The sequence below is a fragment of the Dendronephthya gigantea genome, unplaced genomic scaffold (assembly GCF_004324835.1).
Source record: "Dendronephthya gigantea isolate DGI-Jeju-01 unplaced genomic scaffold, DenGig_1.0 000074F, whole genome shotgun sequence".
NCBI lineage: Eukaryota > Metazoa > Cnidaria > Anthozoa > Malacalcyonacea > Nephtheidae > Dendronephthya > Dendronephthya gigantea.
The window spans coordinates 92,092-115,566 of NW_021163084.1; the positions used below are offsets into that span (position 1 = coordinate 92,092).

Genomic DNA, 23,475 nt, shown 5'->3' on the forward strand with positions numbered 1-23,475 from the left:
ATCGCTATTACCAGCATTGATACATAGAATTTTATGTTTTTCAAGGTCATGTTTAATTTGACACACTTCGCAACAAATTATACCCTACGACTGTTATTGTTTTATAATAAACACAATAATATGTAAATACCATGTCATTCTATACCAATTTAAAATGCCGAAGACGATGCGGGTTTTCCCCAGTTTTTTCCTTGTTGGCCATAATTATTTGAAGCAGTATTATTAAGTAATTGTATTGGATGCATGAGACTAAGCCAGTGCACTCAAATAACGCTCGCATCCCAGTCTTATTTGAGTCCACTGGGCTAAGCATGTTAAGCACAGTTCACTGGTTAAGCATATTTAACTGGTATTCAGCGAACTTGAATCGTATATCGATCGTAAAGCATTTAAGCATCGCTATTCCAATCATTTCCATGACACTAAAATCGGGTGGGAGGAATCGTTATTAAAGTGAAAAGTTTCATGTATTAAATCTGGAGCTTACCAAACCTTTTTGACGAAAATATTTGCCCAGGCGATCTGAACGGAAAGGACTAGAACTAGTTGTCAAATAAAAAATCCATTTCTCGATTAAAACAACTTACTTAATAAATATACTTTATTTTGTTTTCAAATTTATGTCAGAGCTATCGTTCTCATAAAGATATGATTTCTATTTAGACATCCCTTTCAACGTAGTCGAGATCATCTGGCCTCAGAGAAACATATCAATGCCTGTTGATAGATTTAACGCATATATTATAATTAATAATTACAGTAATTTTAGGGTTTTAAATGAGTTGCCGGTTGTATCAAGCCCGTTTAGCTTAACCGGTGGATACGTCAAAATTAGATAACACTCTTCCATCTGTCTGGAGCGAGTCAACTTGAATATTATGCACTGAATATGTAGTTGTAAACAGTATCTTTGTATTAAGGTTAAAAAAACATTTAGTTCGCTTGTTGAATAAAACGATAGACTTGCTTTCTATTTTGAGCTTAACGGTTTAAGCTAAACGGGCTTGATACAACCGACCTCTGTACTTGTAAGAGGACCGCCATACTTTTTGAACTAATACGTTTTTTATGAACTAATAATCCGTTGTCCTCATTCAATGTTCCTCATTCAAGTTCCTTATACTAACTGACCAAAGTTATTGCCTAAAATGAATTCGTATGTTGAAAAAGAACTAACGTTTTGCAATTGATTCTATTACATGTTCAGATTGAATGTAATGACATTAGTTTAACCGTATCCAGTCCTATCATTTATTTCGAATATTAATATGCATGCTTTGAGTTAAAAGCGGCAAGTAGTAACTTGTTTTCCATGAGACATAATAAATTATCTTACAATACTAACCATCAGGGGCCGGTTGTACGAAGACTTGATATCTATCGGGCACTGTATGGATAGTAGTTTTCTTTTTAAAAAGAAACATTACTTCAAGAATAGGAAGGTTTAATTTAAACACGGGCAATTTTAGAGCGATTGAAAAACCCGAGATCCGGTGGATAGCGCTATTTCGACCTCTGTACAACTGCATGGCCCAAGGTCTGTCAATCTGTTTCAAACTACTAGCAATTTCAAACTGCTCTACAAAGGTGCTTAAAATTTATATTACTTAACAATTTATATATAGTGCATGATACATATGTATATATATATATATGATATAAATTATCCTAGCTTGCAACCGTCACACGTTAGTTTCATAAACCACAGTTGCTTTCAACTCTTTGTTCTTCACCCTGCGCGCCACTCGTCTCCACTGGTTAACACCCGCTGTTGAACTTTTGCTTCCGCGTCGTTTAAACGAACTAGTGAATGAAAACCTCAACGCGTAAGAACCATTTCTTGGCTTGGAGCGCAGGAAGAACGCCTGGATGCATTGCATGTCACAACTGCCAAATATAAAGGGATTTAACATACTGTTCGAGTACACGAGAATGTTTGCGAAGGTATTAAAATGTTCCTCGTTTTCGAATTCTGATTCACCCCAAGATTTGTACAGCCAGTACGTATCACCAGGCAGCATGCAAATGACAAACATTACCACAGCAAAGATGAAGACTTTTATGATACGTGTGTTGCGTTTGAGGCGGTTTTGTTGTGCATCAAAGCTTACGCTGTTCTTTCGCCGTTGACATGCGCCGAACTTCAGTGTACTTTTGTACAGCTTGATTCCCACACGCGTATAACAGTAGGTAATTATGGATAAGGGTATGCAGTAATCGATGATGAACAAGGCTAGCGTATAATAATCCGGGTCCCTCAGCCGTGGCCATACTTCATCGCAAATGCCATCTTCATATTTCAAGGCTTTTATGTATGGCGAAACCACAGCTAACCCAAGCAGCCAAATGATAACAATACTTTTCACTATGTGCTGTTTTTTCAGTTTGGGTTTGAGCGGCGTGATTATTGCCCGGTACCTTTCCAATGCCATTGCTGTTAGGGTCATCGAGGAGACCAGTACAAGTAAAGTCTGGGATGGCCAGATGATTTTGCAAAGCATGGGACCATAGGGGAATATTATATGAAGTTCGTTATAAATATCGAGTGGGATACCGACTCCACAAACGAGTAAATCTGTGATGGCTAGATTCAATATAAACATCTCACTGGATTTCCGACGGTGACCCATTAACGTTGCACAGATCAGTACATTACCGATGACGCCAATTAGGCTAATTGTACCTAGACACGCTAATTTTACCACGATAAGGGAGTCTCCAATGTTAGCGGTGCTGTTTTCTCGTAGTGAAGCATTTGTGGGAAAGCTTTGGTTTCCCAATGTGTTGTCATCCATGACGACTTTTTATTTATATTTATCTGGTTCGATTTGTTGCCCAACACCTATAACAATAAGGTAAAAGAATAGATGAGTTTTGCGTCCGAGGCCGGAATAGATTTCCAATTTTGAAGAGTGCTTTAAACAGTAGTATAAGTATAAGTGTGTAGCTATAAACAAACCCTATAAACCTTTTAAACGCTTTTCTAAGTAGACTTAGTCACCGCTGAGCTATACTTTATACTTAAAATCCTTGATGCCATGCAATTATGGTCCTGCAGAATCAGTAGTTTATTTCAATTTCAATTACATATAACTGCATGTGACTGCAGGAACTTCGATAGTTTGGGAACTTTTTGGCAATTTGTGCTATGAGTTTCGTTCCATATCATTTTTTATGACCTTTACTGAATATTGAAATTAAAGAGGTCCACTTAAATAAGTTCGTCAATTTTTATCCGCTTTGTCAGATTATCAATTCTAAGGCTTCCTTTACGCGGTACTTGATCCGCTTGTCCCGCCATCTTCCGTTGCCGTTATATGGAGCAATGATCAGCAGTAAATGCTTATCAATTTGATAGATTTGGTATATTTATTCAGGTTCCCGATGTTAAAAATCTTCTCTCCTTTCTACCACGTACAGAATTTGACCGGTTCCGCGATAGCAATTCAGTATCGTGTAAACGGGATCGTACATAAGACGTCAACCGAGACTACCGGCCTGAATTTTTTCGAAAAAGGTATCAAGCTAATTATTCTTAAGAAATTAGAGATATCGGTTAGCCACTTCGGGCAATTGATTACCAGAGAAGAAAAACGTAATTCAAACAATTCATGGCGCTTCAAACGTTTTGACTTTTGAAAAAATAATTCATCGAAGTTGCTTGTGGTAGGCTAATACAGATCGAAGCGAACGCGGAACAAGGTTTGGACCAAGTTTTCCGAACGCGCAAAATCAGGCCATGCATGCATATGTATCTCACAATTAAGAAGGCGGTCCTGAAAATTTGGATTTTGGTCGCTGAACGCTGCTTCACAAAGCATTATAAGGCGGTCCTGAAAGTTTGGATTTTGGTCGCTGGACGCTGCTTCACAAAGACAAAGTGCTCACTATAAATGGTTGTTTTATGTATTATTTAAAAGTATTGCGAACAAAAAGATTGTATTTAAATTCTCGAAAGTTTTATTCGTCAAGTTTTTTATGCCTTAAATTTTTAAAATTATATGTATGACTGCTGTGCCAATACATATTTGACACATGCATATACATATAGGTTTCTACACATCATTTAGAAAATTTAAAACGCGGGTGAACGAATTGAGTAGTCTTGACCAAAGATTGCATGACGGTTACCTGTTCAAATTAGCTACAAACCTCAGTCCAAACTTTGTAAATTCCAATCACGCAAAAGTTGGCTCGAAATGCATTTCCCAATTACGATCAGGGTTTTCTCACTAGCTATCCCTTGGCTTGGGTGCTTATAACTCTGCTTTTAACTGTAAGACTCGTGCAAAAAACTGTTATAATAAGCTTTTTGAGAAAACTCCAAAAGCTTCTAAATTCCATTTTAGACTTCCTCGCTGCAGGCGTCTGCAATATGATCAATCATTGTATAAGAACATTCATTATTCATTGTAATCATGTTTTTGTACGTTTGCATGGGCAATACAATAAAATTGAATAAAATTTAATGCAAAATTTAAAAACGACGATGGATATAGTGTTCTTTTGGCGATATCTCTTTTTCATTTTCCAGATATGAAATGGAGTATATATATTTTGTGAAATTGACATATTTTTCTTCCAAAGACTTAATTATTTCCTAATTTTCGCCGGTCGAAATTAGCATGCAGCCCTGCAGTTAATTCATTGGAAAACACGAAAATGAATACAAATTGTTCAATTCAGATGTCGTGAAGTTTCGCAGTGACATCCCTGCTGTTGAAATCTTAAATAAACGGCTAGCATCTGCATACAAACGTTCCTATTGCTGATGTCCCTATTATTGATGCCCCTAAGCTAGCTTGTTTTCATCTCGGTGTAAAATTTCTGACAGCGAATGATTGAAGTAAGCTGATAAGAGAAGCTCGCAACTGAGCAGCTGTACAAGACATTTTGATCAACATCAGTTGTTAGGAGATTAAACTTTTTTCCTGTTGTGATATCGTCGTTCTGAAATGAAATTTCTGTTTGGGTTTTCCAAAACAAATACCTCTCTAATTAAATAACAAGAATACTATTCTAACTAACTTTGTTTATTTTGTCCTCCCACCTTGATATTGAGAAACGGTCAGTTTTATTGATTCGGTGATTAACCATAATATGAGAAGAAACGTATAGCCTGCAAATCTAATTTTGCTAATATAATATTCGTGTTTATTCGACACTGCACGAAGAACAACGAAAAATCTTATTCGCGATGAGCTTGCGCTATTTCTAGTTTATTGCGTTTAATTAAACTACCGAGGAACGCGGAGATTGGTAGCGAACATTGTACATTTCAAGTGCTCAGAATAGTGACGACTTGACGATTCCTTATAATTATATGAGATTTTAAAAAAAATTTTACTATACAGTATTATACTATTTCATCAATCTATATTTGAGGGATTTTCTTATGTTTAGGCGGCTTAGAATTGTTTTTTCTGTAATAAGACAAAACACTTCTCGACGTTTCGAGCTGAGGGCATTCGTCAGGACAGTTAGTAGGGCAGAAGGCCCTCAGGTGGAAACGTCGAGAAGTGTTTTGTCTATTCTAGGCAGTTGTTATACCACATTTGATGCTAAGTTGTTTAAAGACGCTGCGACGCTGCTCCCTGGTTATATTGGAACTTAAATAAAACAAGCATTATATGGCATGCATTAAATATATAAAATTATGATATAGAATAATGTTTTAAACGAAAATTACTTCTATATAATTATATTAGTTTATATTTTTGAATTGTATCGCTTTAACGGTCGGCCAGACGTTTCTTCTTCAATGTATCATACTTTTATCAGTTTTACATTAATTTTGTCTATTACTCTAGGCTATGTCGTATACTATACAATGTTCATTATACATACTTCACTACAGCGCGGTTCGTGCGAAATCTTGTTTCGACACAAGTACAGCTGATAAATCACCCATGAACGACACTTGCCCCCCTTTGCCCGTATATAGATTAAGAATTAACAGGGAGCTTAAAACTATGTTAAAAAAAGAAACCAAACTTTCAGTTTAACATGTCTAATTACCTTTTCCCGTGTCCTATACTCGACGAAAGCTATACGACACACTTACAATACAGTCATTTTGCCATACAATTTTCTCTGCAATTAAAGCCTTCAAGAAGAATTGTATATTGACCAGTTCCAATCCAATCAAATTATAATTTACACCTCCCGCTCAGTTGTATATTGATTAAAAATTTATTGTTTTTTTTCTCGGTATATATATTTATTAAATATAAATGTCTCCCTCATTCGCTTTCAACTGCATGCATGCCTACTGTACTGAGTTACGTATAAATTTGGTTTTAATTGCTTGGGGTGTTTGATGGGATAAATAACGTTATCTGTAACAAAAATCAAATTTTATTTTCACATGATTTCATTAGAAATATAATTATGATTTCGCTTCCTATCACAGTTACCATGGAAGGATTACATGCGAAACTGAAAACACGTTTTTTTTCTCCATGTTACATAAGTGTGTAAAAAACCTGTCCTGTGTAACTACGTCACAAAACATGGAAGTGAGGTTGATGCGGCATGATTGCTTGGTCATTCAGCCTCGCTTTCATACAGCTGTTGCATTTGCACAATCGTGTTTTTATCCGTTATTGTATTTCATAGCCGCGCGATCACTATAGTACGATGGAGGTGATACATACAGTACTCCATTGCAAAACTAACTATGAATTAAGGAGTAAGTCGTCGTTGAAACTTCGTAGAATCAAACAATATCGTGGCTACTATCAAATACGGCGGAACTGACGAGGAATAAGATAACTGTATAATATATTAAATGTGTACAGGCTAAATTTGTTGGTTCAGAATTTGATTCTGATATGAACCATTTCAAACATGATAAATGCTTTATACTTATTTAATCATTTGTCACAACACAATCATTACGCACATACATCTACAATAACAGAGGACATAATGTGACTTGCATGATCATCCACAATTGGAATAGAAAACGGCTATCTCACTCAAGAGTACTTTCACGCGGAGTAAAGCGCCATACATCCCTTATAAGGTGCATGTTTTTTGGACTCTGCCAACACTGCGTGATTATACTAAATTTTATCTCTGAGACTGAGTAATCTTTATATATGTATTCATCATTGCAAATCTTGGGGATTCTGTAATAACTTATAGCAAAAAATCCTAACTACTTCACACACTACCTTATCAGTATCTATCATGCATGTAGGATTAAATCTATATTCCAGAAACTACAGAACTTCAAGACACGTACATGCTGCTGAGAGGCAATAGCGAAGGCTCTTGGTCTAAGGCTAAGCAATAATTACAATTTCTTTATACTATGAATTTTAAATTCGCTACTTTTAACAATATCATTTCACTCAATTTTAGTGGATTCTGATTGATTAATGATTTTATATATCATCTCAAGGCCCGAGGGAAAATATTGTAAGTCTGATTGCGTGCATGATTCCGTGTTCGTGAGGCCCGCTGCTGCATGCTGTAAACGTCATATAGAATGTTCTATATAGATTCTAGAACTACTAAAAACGATTATCTTTCTGATCTTTCGCTGTGCATAATATTAATGAAAATTACACTTGTTTTCAAGTACTAATGTAATTGGGCACTTGTGTTTGGCGAAATAAATATATATTTATAACACCGATCGTGATTCGGACTCGCGATAAAATATGTTTGGACTGACAATCGTGCCATTTTCAACTATACCTCTGATTCTCTTGTATATGAACGCTTATAAGTATGTTGGCGTAACAAATTTATTCGAAACGATCACGCGGAATTATATATATATGCCCTGTTTTATCCAACTGCATGGCACTTTAGTATTCGGATACAATATTGTTGATCATGTGCAATAAATTACTGCAAAATAGCGGTGAAGATGCGAAGACACATGCTTCAGAAGAGGGCTAAATATTGAAACTATAACACGAACAAAATTCGTTTTTTGTTCGAAGGTTAACTTTTTTCGTACAATCAATGTATATGAAATTATCATGCGATAGGACAACCTTAGAGTATTCGGTCAACCCAGCATCACATGGGCAGCCTCCCCCCACGAGAAGGCCCTGGATACGAGGTTGGCAATTGGACTAGTGTGTTTTCGTCCAGTTGCCTGAAACATCACAGTTTTGATAAAACTTTCTGTAATTTTGTCAATTCTTATCTATTTCTAGTATGAGCTATTTGGGAACAATACACAATTACTCGAATAAATTATAGATCTGCCAAATCGTGAGATTGCTTTAGAAGAGCTGGTGCATCAGTGCATGTATAACGAGATATAGTATAGAAAACGTGCATGTGGTGAGCAGAGCAAATCAGCATTTTTTAAGATAACATTATTTTCTAATATCCTTTCCCGGCAAACAATTTCCAAAAGTTTAGATGAAACTTTCTACGACAGACAATTAGACAAAGATATCTTGCATGAAAACTCAAGATATGAGTTAAAAGAAAGAGACGACACAATTTTTCAATTTGTAAAGTTTCTCATATAAAGTTTAGTAAGTCGGTAACAGTGGACCCGCCGTCTAAAGATTTACTTGTGTTTTCGCAATCCCGTTGCAAATTGTATCATTTCCATCTTTTCTAGTTGATTACGTCATAGTTCTTCTCATATCTCATAAGTCTTTTTTTGCATGTCAGAGTATGTTTTATCCTATAAAAATAACTCATTTTCCGATGCACGCGTGAAGGTTTCGAAGCTGTGAACTTGATAATTACGCCTTCGAACTGCACGACCAAATTTCGAAGTTCATTTCAAATTTTGATGCTGATTTTGAACATTGCTGACAAGTATGAACAGCGTGAGGTAGAAACCCCCCACCCCCTCCCCCCAAAGGAGCCAAGCTGTTCACTGAGTTTCACAGGGATATGGAGGAGCAAGGATGCCATGCATTGATGCACTTTTCATCGACTTCTCGGTGGCCCTCGAGTATTATTTCGTTAAAAAGCAAAAAAGGTGAACAATTGCTTAAACCAGTTAAACTGATCACAGTGTGGTTTGATAAACTCAAAATCAACGCTTTGGCCTTGGGTATTTCACACAGTAAATGCAGCAAAAAATTAATGCATTACCTAAATAAGTATTTATCGTAGCTATATATCAAGGTACAAACAGTATATACAACATTGTTTGTGAAACTATTAGCTGCACGTTCAATAAAATAATTAACAAGCACAAATACTATACCCAGCCCTAGCTGATTCAATCGACAGCTAAATTTTATATAATACTATTATACCCAGCCCTAGCTGATTCAATCGACAGCTAATTGAATATTATAACCAATTAACGGCAGACGCTACATTTTATATCAATTTGTATTCCCAAAAAACGCGACAAAATTTATCTATTTTCATCTTATATGACAGCTGCACCGCCCATGTCAGCTTTTTAGTTCTTCGTAGATGATGTTCACTTTTTGTCAGTGTAACTCACTTTAACTTCTATAGGTTAAGTTTTTAGAAACAGGGGCGGATCTAGGGGTGTACATGCATGCAGAATAAATTACTATACAGCTTAAAATCGGAATCGCATTGGTAGATTTTCATGTAAAAAAATATTATTTTTAAATTCATAACCAATAGCGTTGTTATTAAGCTGTTTTGAATTTAATTTGAATTAGGCTGTGTAATTTATTCTGCACACCCCTAGATCCGCCACTGTTTAGAAATATATATCCGTAACATATAGGCTGTAGCGATTTCATGCTCACGACTTTAGACTTTAGTTTGTTGCTAAGCAATTTCATATACATAGCTCGCATGCACAAAGGTCGAAATTTAAAGACTGAAACGTAAAGATGAACTTAAGGAGGTCATAAATTAATCCTGTAAATCATGCATTAATGCACTTCGATATAATTTCTTGTCAAGAAAACAACGCTTCATATAAATAAATTTCTTTGACTTTGCGTTCTAAACGAATTGAATTATAGCTACTTGTTAGCGAAGTTTGAAATTTGTGCTTGATTTGTGCCTAATTCTGTTTGACCTTATAATATATACTATATACCTATAGGCCTAGCCCAGTCGTTGAATGTTGCTAGCTGACACGAGGGATGCTAATTCCATTTGTCTATAAATTCAGACGAGGTCCATGTCCGATGTCTGTTTAATCAAAAGTCCGACGATAAAATGTAACTATATATAACCATAATATACCTTTTAATTTTAAGCATATACTTTAGCCTAAATTGCTCGAAAACTCGAAGTTCATATTTGAGAGCGGTACGTAGCTAACGTACATTTCAGATTCATTCACAGCCTATATTTATTATATTTATTTTTCAAATTACTTGGTTGTGGAAAAGGAAAACGAGACAATTTTAGAAAACGAAAGTTATATTGTAAAATATTAGCGCGAAAACATCGTTTTCTCTTAAAACGCATGAAATTAGCTATAGTATAGACCTGAGCCAATACGTGGTTGTTAGGACGATATCGATCGTTTTGTGTATATTTATCTAAATATTTAAAGTTTTAATTTACACATATCGGAAGTTGTGAAATTAACAAATGTACTGATCAGTTTTGGATCCCCATTTTAGAAGAGAATTACATAACTGATGAACATATATATATACGCACCTTTATATTATAGCGGTAAAACTGAATCTCCACACGATATATATATTATTATCTTTTCACAAGCAAATGTTGATAATTTATATATGGTGTGTTGAGTGGAAAACGTCATACACTTTTGTTTCGGCTGCGCTTATTGCCAATTAAATGTTATCGGCAAAAACTGGATTCGCAATCCCATGCATATGCATATAACTCCTACATATGGGGTCTGGAATCATAGACATAGACTTGTCGTATAAACATGCATGCACTTCTCCAGATATTTATATCTGCATGCTTAACCACGCAAAGAGGCTAACGATTATATAGCCGGGTTCAGGAAAGTGATATTAAGATTTTAAGTTAACTTCATTGTACAGCAGCAAGCTGTAACTTTTAAAGTAGCCCGCGTGTGCTCACCCAGGGGTCACTAAATTAAGGTAAAACGTATATTAATGTTCACTTTATCGGGCTAATTACGGTGACTACTTTGTCTTTGTCGGTTAAAATGAACTGAAGGTCTGTTGGAAATAGATTTTCACTTTATGCACTGCCTTAATTTACGATTCAAGTAATATTTTAAGATTCTGGTTCTCATATGTCACCGACTGTCCGCGACACATAAATACATCCTCTTTCAGCCTGGTCCACACTTGTCCTAAGAATCTAGCTGGCTTCTCATATGTCGCTGACCATCGGCGATGTATTGTTTGCAGCCGATGACGAAGAAAATTTATTTAAAAAACAAATCGTGCACTTCATTCATCAGTGATTACCGACAACAGCCATCGCCGACCGTCGGTGACAGGCCTTAGCAGCATTTCTCCCAGTGTTCGAGCGGTTGTCATGCAAATTATGAGGAATGCCACCCCGTCTCCATACCCCTTAATCTCCCCCTGTAAAATGCATGCTATATGTGTTCTATTGTCATTTTATGAGAAGTGCCACCTTGCCCCCACACCCCCTAATCTTTCCCCTGCGAACATGTATTATACCTTATATATATGTACATTGCCACATTAGAAGCGCCACTCACACCACACTTCCTAATTTATCGCCACTCCGCGCCCCCGCTTCCTTTACCCTTTCCCCATGTTAATATGTATACAATATATATGCATGCTCCATACAACTTGCATGTACTCCGATCAGTGCTTATACTATACTATGATCAGTGCCTCCTGTACTGCACTGTCAAAGATGAGTCCGGGTTTTTCCCGTTTGAAAAATACAATGAAATTAACTAGCGTGCAATGCCTTTAAGGGCATGTGTCGACCAGCACTTGGAAAAATGTAGTTTATGTACCCAGGAATTATATTGTATAGATTTGGTACAGAAACATAGATATTTGTCGCCATAACAGAGTCTATTTATGAATCAAGGCCACTTCAAATCTATAGATATCGGACAGGAAAACGGAAAAACTTGTCAGTTACTTATAAATTAAGTATACACGACAGTTGGGAGTTCAATTATTCCCGTTAAAACCTTGCGCCATCCTTTTGCCGTAAAAGGCGTACATTTCGTCATGCAGTGGGGTGATTTTAGATTAGGAACTTTGAGATTGACGTTTACGAAAAACCGTTAAAATGTACTCTTTATTTAACTATACTCGCTGATTGAAGTTGGAATAATAATGTCCATCATAAAAGTTTGCCGTTTGCGATTAGCAGTTCCGTGGACATGGATCTTCAGACCGGTTTTCCACTAGCGATAATTATCTTTTAAGACATTTTACTTTCGTTTCGGAGCTGTCATGCAACTGCACAATCTTGGACAAATTGCTCAAATACAAAAGAATAAGTTCGCTTTGCGCGAAGAATATCACTATAGTTGGAAAACGGATTGAGTGTCTCTATTACAGGACATCTCTTGAACGTTATATATTGCATGGTTTCAGCTTAAACTTTAACTGTGGATCATTGGATGATGAAGAACAAATCCATGCACCCGTTGACTACCGCGTGCATGTAAACAGGTTTTATATACCATCTACTTTGCGCTTTGACATTTCGCTTCATATAGATTTCTCTTTCGTGTGGGAAACATCTCGAGTTGCGACCAAAATACTTTTTCTATATATAAGCTCCATTTTTCCCTGCGGCAAAAATACCGCAACTGAAGAAGAAATCTCTCTTACGCCAAAGAAAAGTAACGAAAGATGGAGTGGGAAATGCATAGGCTTATATTCGTGGAATGTTAATAAATGTATAAGCGCGTTTTTATTTCATCACGCGGGGCGCCACTTTGAAAAAGAGATTTCAATTATTAAATCATGAATATTGGCTGCATTTTATGTTTGCTATAGACGTACACACAACGAAACGAAGCATTAATTCATTGTTTAAAACAGATGTTATCATTCGAGACATAACAGTTTTTCTGTTTTTGTCCTTTGATATCAATATATATTATGCTCCTTGTTTTTATCTTATAAAGCAAACAATTTCCGTACAATAATCCCCACACGTGATATATACGCGTGTATAGTCGTAAAACATACGTTTGTTGCTTTTTTTATTTTTTCAGTCAGCATCTTTCTGTGCTGTACATGTCAATGAAGATTTAAAGCGACTATCGGACGCGCCAGGATATAGTGTCTCTGATGCCATAACTGCATATGTTGTCTATACCGAGTCGCTGTATCGCCCCATTTAAGACAATCCGGAGTCCATGCATGCAGTATTGCATGCAGACATTGCTCATAACTATATAAATTTGACGAGGTAAAGAAATCCAAAACAATTATATACGCAGTGTCCCGAATCTAGGCACATAGGAGTCCATTTTGATATGCAAGTAGTGTGGAATTAAGCCATTCGGACAGTACTCGTAATAACGTGATTCAATGCATCATGGGGCTATTTTGGTGAGGAGCCTTTTTTCACTGTATTATATAAAAAATATTCTCTTGGCCTTGCCTTATTCATACCCAATTTTTATCCCTGGAAGCTAATCAGGAAATATCGAGATGGGTCTTGGTAACCTTAATAAAACATGCATGACTTTAGTCTATGTAAATATTATCGTTTGTATGACAGGCAAACATAATGAAAAAATTAAGCTTCCACTTGTAATGGTATATCTTGTAAGTGAGCCTAAGTATGTCAATAATTCATATTGATGTTCGACTTCGTCTGATTTCACCTTTGCAAAGTTCGAATCCTGCTTCCGGGTACCCATCTGATCTTGTTGGATCAGTTGAAGTGAATACAAAGAAAGGGTCGTTCATGACTTCCCACTGGGGAAGGAAGAGCAATTTTGGACTGGCGGAGCTATCCGCGATAAAGATATAGCAACTTTCAATGAAATATGGCCTAATTTGTACTTCGAGAAAGAGCAATTTACAGAACTTGGATATAAAGCTATACATGCAGAGCTATATAAGGCTAGATTAGTTTAATTTTTCTTCAATCTTTCTATATAGTACGTGATTTAGTTTAATAACTTTGAGATGCGGCTTGCCATGCATGCAGGTTCATTAGCGAATTCACTTTTAAAACGGGTTTGACCAGTGAGGTTCGTCTTAATGTCAATGCTTCGTTCGGTTTATCATTTAACGTATATCTAGTCTACTATCTAAATTCAATTTTCTTCAATATACATAGCTACATAAACCAGTATCCCACAAAATTAATCCAAGAAATGTTAATAATAGTCTATATATACTAATACGCACAATACCTTAAATATGAGAACTTCAATGTGTCCACATTACTGTTGAGATATCATTTTTTTCTGTGTGGGTTTGTTCGGGAACATTCTTTGAGAGAAACGCTTTAGTAATTGTAATGGCCGTCGCATCAGCGGAAATGTTTTTAAACTGTCTGGTCTTATCTATAAAAGATTGTGGGAGTTAGCAACATTTGACTAATAGCCATCATTATTCCCGAGACTAATTATAATACCGCGCATTCTTACTCACGCTGCCCTGCCTTGGTAATCCTGTTAGACGGAGAATTAAGCCTGTTCAAATGATGAAATAAGCATAAGCATAAAAAACAATAAAACTTTAAATTTCCTTTCATGGTGCTTTTGGTACTCTTCCTCTCATTTTGCTTTCTAGTGTAAAATTCGTTTCTTATATATTTATGCTTTTAACCTTTTAGATTTTCCTCATAGCTTTGGAAACTTAACTTCCTACTTTTCTTCCGTGTTGTATACTGTCGTGTTTTTTATAGCCAAACATTTATTGCTTTTGCACCATATGGCTTGTTTCTGCAAAGTTTAATCAATTCCAATCATCATGCAGCGTTTGGTCGCCGGGCAAGATGATTTTCACCAAACACGTGTAAAAACATATTTCAGCAGAGCATGCCTTTAATGCACCCTCAAAATTTTACCATTAAAACGTCAACCTTTCAAAATTCCACTAACGATTTCGCTAATATTTGCATGTATGCATGCACTGAGGCAATTACCCTTGCACGGATTGCGGACATGTTGATTGGTTACCTCTTGACGACTTGGCCGTCTGCAGCTCATGCAGTCGGCGGGCATTTTCAGGCTGGAGTATATCTTCTTTTAATCATTCAACTAAAGTTTTCGGAAGCGGTGTTTTGTGTAGATTCAAATTGTGTCCACTTAGTGATAGTTAAGGTGACATACGCTAAGATACTCGGAAATATGTCATCATCTACGCACCCACATACGACCGGCACACTGTTTTACATCAGACAGTTTCTCCAGCAATTAATTGAAAGGATAGCAGTGCATGTGGCGTTACATTTTCACAAAACATTCTCACGAGGTCTGCATGTCATGGCTTAAGTTGCAGCATGATGCATGCATGACAATGATGTTATCTTGCTATAATTCTCATTCATTTCTCTCGCGAATCGCGACTGGAGCGGATATTTCAGTAAAAACATGCAAGTATAACTATAGAAAAGTACGTATAGAGAAAAGCTGAGCACAATAACAGCAGCAAACCACTTCAAGTCAAAATGACGCTTCAAAATAAATACAACTGAGTAAAAGTTTTGTGCTTGTTGTTTTGGTGCGGGGTATATCTATACGAGATGCATCACTCACTCACTCACACTGTCTGTTTTCAGATTTTCAACAACATCGATCGTGCAGACAAGAAATTTAACCTTGTTAAAGTGTTAATGCTGGTTGATCACGGAAGATATGTAATAATAACTACAATGTCCTTCAGCAGTACCAAGATTTGGGCGAGGATTTGGGTTAGATTAGTTCATTGATGAAACATTAAGTATAAAGATGTTCATAGGAGGTAAGCCTCTTGTGTTTTTGTGTGTTTCTGCCAGTAGTTAATGGGCGAAGAACCATTTATGTAATGTGATTTATTTACGCATATAGATATATTGCCAGCCATGAATTTTGCATACCCTTTCCGCAGCTCAGTTTTCTGAGCATAATAAAGACACATTAAATTTTACGCCGTTTTGGGATAATTTTGGCTAGGAGTAATGGTTCTCCTAGCCGCTTTATTTCTGTTAAACAAAACGATATTTATTGATACATTGCATTAAAATTCCAAATATTTACGCTCAGAAAAGGGTGGAGGCAAATTACCGCCAGCACCTGTAGATACGGCCTACGACCATCACTAATTAAGATATAACGTTCCTTCCTCTATATATATCAGTTACGGTAAATCGTCCAATGTACATAATTTTTAGCGGAGGCTTTGGGGAGGAGGTGGGTTCAACTTTAAAGGAGCTCTGTCTTTTGCGATGTCACGCTTAAACTGACCGTTTGTGGTTTGGGTATTCGGTCTTTGTTAGTTTTCGATTTGCTGCTGGCCATTCACCACCTTTCCCATATTGCGTGCCATCCATTACCTGTCGGTCTTTTAGATTGGACGCAAAGCCCATAATATAAGATTTTAAATTATCGTCGGCAAGGCGTATCCCCTTGGGGGTACACCTTGCCTTAGTAGTCTATTTATAAAATCACATTACATAAATTTCTTATTTCCTTCGTAAATATTTTGTTTTATGTAATGTGATTTATTTACGCATATAGATATATTGCCAGCCATGAATTTTGCATACCCTTTCCGCAGCTCAGTTTTCTGAGCATAATAAAGACACATTAAATTTTACGCCGTTTTGGGATAATTTTGGCTAGGAGTAATGGTTCTCCTAGCCGCTTTATTTCTGTTAAACAAAACGATATTTATTGATACATTGCATTAAAATTCCAAATATTTACGCTCAGAAAAGGGTGGAGGCAAATTACCGCCAAAACAACGAAGCAAAGCAAGTTGACCCCACCCCAAGGAAAGGGATGCATGCAGAAAGTTTCGTAATACAATAATACAGGATCAGCGGTCTGCGCGACCTGATAAACGAACATGGGCAAAAAGGCACTTACAAAGCCCGTGAAAAGGCATAGATTATCGCCCTTGCTGATAATCTACACTTAACTGATATTAGTTTAGCAGAGTCACAACATTACCGCGCCAAGAAGAAGCTTCTCCATCACCCTGTTATAAGCACTTTATTTCCTCCCCCAGAATGCAAACGATCGCCCTTGCTGACCATGTGCAAGCTGAGGAAGAAACAAAATAGCCGCGCAATTCGAGCAGAAAACTCCCCGCAGGTTTTCCGCTCGAAAATTCATCCAAACTATGTTGATAGGGAAGAAAAACGTATATATTTGAGGAATGCGTTCGATTTCCAACGACCCATAGTTCGAATTTGGGCATCCGAGTGCCCGTGTTCAGCTGCGTGGGAGGCGGCGCCTATTCGAAATGAATGAGACTTATATTTGGAAGTATCGAGTCCACAGAAGCGGAAAGCCTTTTTAAGAAGATTGGCAAACTCGTCACATGAGACTGGAATGCCCAGTTGTGATAGAAAAATAGCTCCGGGCTGGGCGCCTCGCAAAATCATGTACTCCTCTAATAAGCGAACAGGACAGCATGCCGTTTGCCTGTGAATTTCCAAACTAAAAGGTCTACTGTTATAATTGTGCTTGAAATCCTCGAAAGTCAACCTTATGCCTGCAACCCGGCCATCATCGGAAGATAGTTTGGAGAGTTGTCGCAATTGAAGGGGTTGGCTATTTGACTTCTTAGTTATTTCTCCAATTCTCAGGAACGCGAAAAATGCTAAAGAGCACATTGCCCGGAATTGACATATTTGGTACGGTGACCCAGCAATATGAGGCGCAGCCTCAATAAGACGATTGAGAATTGGTAAAGTTATAGGCAACCTACTATCTAAGCGGAAGCCTTTCTTACCATACCCCTTTAATATTTGCGTTACGTAGAAAACTCTCGTTGGATCCGGTAGATCGGACATGCGATGAGTATAACCCAGTGCAGATACATAAGTATTAACTGTTGAAGAGGCGTACTTGAGGTCAAATAAGTACGCTATGAATAACGCGACGACTGAGGGCGACAAAGGCAAAGTGAACGATCCCTCATTAAAAATTGCCACATGAAATTGCGCAAAAAGTGCCCATGCCCGCTTATAAGTCGGCACTGAAGAAGGTTGCAAGCTACTTTGAGCTAATTGAGAAACTATAGTCGCCAATTTTCCGGCAGCAGGTGAAAGGGAATAGGCGTTGGAGCTCGATGCATGTCGGCCGGCGCCAATTGTGAAAATTTTTGGAGCTGTAAACGAGACAAACAATCAGCTAGGACATTTTGTTTACCTGGTATATGCTTTGCTTTGAATAAAATATTGTTTTCTAAACAAACCAAAACCATCCGGCGAACGAGTGTCATGATATAAGAATCCTTTGATGTTTGCTTATTAATAACAGACACCAAAGCTTCATTATCCGTGAGAAACAAGATACAATGATTGCGCATTTTTGATCCCCATAAACACAGGCTGAGGACAATCGGATATAGCTCTAGAACGGCAATATTGTAACTCCGCCATTCAAATGGCCATGCGCCATAGCACCAGTCGCAACCAAACAGGGCCCCAAAACCAATACTACCCGAAGCGTCAGTATATAAATTCAAATGGGAGTTATCACGCCAATGGTTGTGCAAAAAGAATGATTTGCCGTTGAAATTCGACAGAAACGTTTGCCAGACACGAAGATCATGTTTCACACTTTGCGTTAAGCGAATAAAGAAATGAGGGTGTGAAATGCCACGCGTTAGATCAATTAGGCGTCGCAGGAATGCGCGACCTGGCATAATGACGGAACATGCGAAATTAAGTAATCCAATTAAGGACTGAAGTTCTTTGAGTGTAACCTTTTTACGAATTAAAAAGCGTGCTATAGATTGAACACATTTCTCGATTTTATCAATCGGCAATCGGGCCTGGAATTGTATTGTATCTAATTCAATCCCAGCGAACGTTAAGGTTGTTGAGGGACCCATGGTTTTTTCCGGTGCTATAGGCACGCCAATGAAATCACAAAGAGCAATGAATAATTGTAAGTTTGTTTTACAAGCAGAATAATCCGGTGCAACAAACAGGAAGTCGTCGAGCAAATGAAGGAGTTTGCCGATGTTAAGCCTTTCCCTAGCGATCCATTCGATAGCCGTACTAAAAATCTCAAAAGTGCGACACGAACTGGAGCAACCCATTGGCATTGCCCGGTCGTAATAATACAAACTCCGCCATTTTATGCCTAAGAGGTGATAATCCGCTGGGCTGATAGGAATGATTCGAAAAGCATTTTTTATATCTGTTTTTGCCAGGAAACAACCCCGGCCCGCTTTTTTAATAAGTTGAATAGCGTCGTCAACGGTAGCGTACCGCACAGATGTTTCGAAATCGGGTATACCATCGTTAACCGATGCTCCCTTTGGAAACGATAAATGATGAATCATGCGAAAATCACCCGGTTGTTTTTTAGGAACCAGGCCCAAAGGCGAAACCCGAAAATTTGGAAAGGGCGGAGAATTAAATGGCCCAGCAAGGCGAGATGCCTCTAACTCTTTCGTTAATTTTTGGTCAACCGCTTCTGGGTTGTCAAGAGCAGACCGTAAATTTTTTGCTTCAAACGACTGTTCTGCGCCAGAGAAATGAATGCGAAAACCCGAAGTAAATCCGGAAATTAGTGTATCAACAATACTTGGATGATAACCTTCTAACAATATTTGTAAATTATGAAGTTTTACGGGTGTTGGCAACGGACTTTGTTGAAATAGGCTTAGGCGATCGATCAGTGGGAGATGGTCTGTTGTTGGCACGAAAATTACAATTCACGGCACGGTGCGATCCGTTGCATTTAAAACAAATGTGCTTGAAATCACAACCGGCACAAAACGTTCCGCGATGAAACTTAAAACAATATCCCCGAGGAACAGACCTTTGAAGGGTGGCGCGTATAATTGTTGCCTTGCGTGTTCGGCTTAGACGTAGTGGGATATGAGATTCAACCATAACTCCCAGTGAACAGTCGCCCAGGGAACGCGCGTGGCCTGTGTTTGGCGCAAAAATCGAAAATTCTCATCGTAGTAAAACCAATTATGACCCCTATTGGCCAAATCCTGGATGATTTGACAATATTTCATGAGCGCGGGGGACTCATGGGGTACCGTTGTGTATAAATGGAAACAAAAATATGAAACGAACGAAGCCAATCGCTAATAGTTTTGACCCTTTTGGATTTCGCAGTCGGCTCAAGGAGAAGAGAAGCAGGTTGACCGTTGTCAGAGGTCGTACACTAATCTCGTATTTAGCGGCCGCGTCTGGGCCACCTGACAAAGTACTTATATCGACAAACTCCTCATTCCATATTTTAAGCTTTATTTTATCCGGAATCCGCGAATCAAGAGGCAAAGCGGCAGAGTGGAACGATTCCCGTGGACCCGCACTTGAACATTGAAGAGAAAAAGGAGTGGTCTGACCTGTAAGGTTTTCTTGTATGGACGTGAGCGCGTCGTTGACCAGAGAATCTGCATTGGGACCCTGGTTTGAGATTTCGATTCCGGAGGTAGAATCCGTTGGGGCAGACGCCATTGTGGATGTGGAAGACGCAGAGGTTGGTAAGAAACCAGCTAGCTTTTGCGTGACTGCCTCGGTAACCGAAGACACCAGCGTTGAGATAAGCTCACTCGAAAGAGAGGGCAAAGTCCTCACTCACGGGCACAGTTGACGTTGACGGGGCGGCACCAACAGATACAGCATTGGACGAACTTCGAGTTCGACGAGATGTTGTTGGTTGGTTCTGAACAGACTCTCGCAAAAACGGCTGATGGAGCGGCGACACGCTTAGAACGACGTACGGGTGGCATTCTAAAAATAAAACTTTAAAAGCAGAAATAGATACTTATGGCGTAATGAGTTAATAGTAAAGCAACCGCACCCAAATTTTGTCGTTGTGCGAGAAATAAAACTATCCCCCGTAAGGCGAACATTCAATAGTGAGGATTCGTCGTTATTTGTCGTAATTGAAAATTGGAACTGTGTGAAAGAATGATTATCAAACGTCAGCAGGATGAACATGGCAGATCCGAAGATCGCCGCACCGTTCACCCTATGGCCAACAAAACTCACAAAAAGTGTGAGAACTCTCATATAGAGAGAGATAAAATCAAACGTCAGCAGGATGAACATGGCAGATCCGAAGATCGCCGCACCATTCACCCTATGGCCAACAAAAAACTCACAAAAAGTGAGACTCTCATATAGATGAGAGATAAAGACAAAATCAAACGTCAGCAGGATGAACATGGCAGATCAGAAGATCGCCGCACCGTTCATCATATGGCCAACAAAATCACAAACAGTGTGAGAACTCTCATATAGATAAAGATAAAGATAGAATAGATAAAGGCGCTAAAGCGCTATAAGAAGTAATCACGAGTAAAGTTTGTCAAATTCAAGGTTATAGAAAAGTAAATGTAACGTACGACATGCAGCTTGTTATATAATATAGAGAAAGAATTTTATAACATTTTAATTGCTTGAAGAATTGCCCCCCGATAACTTCGGTATAATTTATATTGCCCGATTCTATTAAAATGGACCCCGTCAGGTAGAAATGGCGTCACGGAAGGTCGTATAAAGCCATGGTGTGTCCATAAAAACACTCTCGGGACCTTCTCTAAAACTACCTGTAGGTAATTATTTAGCATTAAACGCTGCTTTTCAAAAAGAGGGTTGTTCTTTCGCGGGGAAATCAGGCATACGCATACCAATTTTACGCGATATTGATCTAGCATAAAGCAACCAAGTCGTCAATGCGTGAACCGACTGTTTCGGGCCTTAAAGCGGACAAATCGTTCGTGCCTATCTCCAGAATAACAATATCTGGGGCACACCGAGAAACTACCCCTAAATCAAATTTGCGGATCTTCTCCACTGTTCTACCCCCTATACCGTGTAGATAAACTCTCGCTGTGCCCTTGAGTTTAAAGGTCGGGCACATGCGAATATCCCGCTTACGTTTCAGGTCGCACTGTAGGCGACGAACAAATGAGTGTCCCAGGACCAAAACTTTTGGGGGTACCATTGTGTATTCGTAGCTACTATATGTATATGCTATATTAATATATAAATATATATATAGAAAAACAAATATAACACTTCTGTAAATACCTTTCAACTTTAAAGGAGCTCTGTCTTTTGCGATGTCACGCTTAAACTGACCGTTTGTGGTTTGGGTATTCGGTCTTTGTTAGTTTTCGATTTGCTGCTGGCCATTCACCACCTTTCCCATATTGCGTGCCATCCATTACCTGTCGGTCTTTTAGATTGGACGCAAAGCCCATAATATAAGATTTTAAATTATCGTCGGCAAGGCGTATCCCCTTGGGGGTACACCTTGCCTTAGTAGTCTATTTATAAAATCACATTACATAAATTTCTTATTTCCTTCGTAAATATTTTGTTTTAAGTGCGTATTCTATTTTTCGGTGAACTGAGTGATCCTATTCAAATATCAAATCGTTTTAAATTCATATCTACTTGTGCTATTATTAAATTTTGCATTACGTAACATCTGTTCGATTCCTTGCACGATATCAATTCATACAACGCAGTAAATAATCGCAAATGATGAAATGAAGCGCTTTATTTATTTTACTAGTGACTTATTTAAATACAGCGCGCGTAGAACAGTGTTTTCTTGCATCCTGTAAGCGATATAACCCCTCATATGCACTCGCGCTCGTGCGCAAAGGTTAAAAAACACAATTAGCAAACATCGCGCGCTGAGCTTTGCTAATGCGTATTTCTGTTGAAAACATCAAATGCGCGAAAACATTCTATTTTTACTTTTAAGCTCAGTTTTGCAAATTAGGCAGGTAAGTCGTTTCATTTGCACGTACATGAAGTTTTAGTTGTGTTGTATACGACATAGAAGCGTTATTACAGTAAAACTGATCAACTGTTTACTTTGCGGAGCATTGAGGAGCTTATCACTAACACAATCCTATTGTACATATAGCTACGTTAGTTTCTTCGTCCGCTCTTTAGAATCTAGTTACTAATAACTTAAGCCTCTTGAGCATGCGTCCGAAATATTTGATAAAAAACATCGGTGTTTACCTTGCAATGAGTCCGAAATACCGTCCGAAATGACGATGAATGTTTTCACTGACTATCAAACCGTAAACGTGGGTGCCAATATTTCACTCCCCGGTGATTTGTGGCTGCTCGTGCTAGACTCTTATGACCTGTATGACCTTTTGTTTCTCGCGTGGCTTATTTGTTTACTAGGCGCCGTTGAAAAACACTTGGAAATTTTTTAGAGATTTCAATCAACAAACAAAAGCATATATGATGTTTTTCTGCGAAATCGTCGCTCTAAATGACGATACATCATTTCTCAATTTGTCAACGCAGCGAAGCAAACGTTAGTGATTGATGGCCACTTGGATTTAATTTTAAATAATTATTGAAAACCTGGCCTGGGCTAAGGTTGAACATACACGAAAGACGCTATAGTTGTAGGCTTCGTTATGACTAAACTAAGCCGCTTATTATAATAGTAATATACTA

General features: G+C 38.0%; 1 protein-coding gene across 2 annotated transcripts; it reads right to left on the reverse strand.

The window, feature by feature from the left end:
- Positions 1 to 945: 945 nt before the first annotated feature.
- LOC114531805 (neuropeptide FF receptor 2-like) lies at positions 946 to 23,085 on the reverse strand. Of its 2 annotated transcripts, XM_028553422.1 has the most exons (3): positions 23,023 to 23,085; positions 14,261 to 14,413; positions 946 to 2,842 (listed from the first exon to the last, which is right to left on the reverse strand). In XM_028553422.1, exon 3 carries the CDS (start codon positions 2,793 to 2,795, stop codon positions 1,683 to 1,685), a length of 1,113 nt encoding a protein of 370 aa, XP_028409223.1. In that variant the 5' UTR covers positions 2,796 to 2,842; positions 14,261 to 14,413; positions 23,023 to 23,085; the 3' UTR covers positions 946 to 1,682. The 2 variants fall into 2 exon arrangements, with proteins under 2 accessions (XP_028409223.1, XP_028409224.1); XM_028553423.1 differs by lacking the exons at positions 14,261 to 14,413; positions 23,023 to 23,085 and adding an exon at positions 6,019 to 6,079.
- Between the last annotated feature and the right edge of the window lie 390 nt (positions 23,086 to 23,475).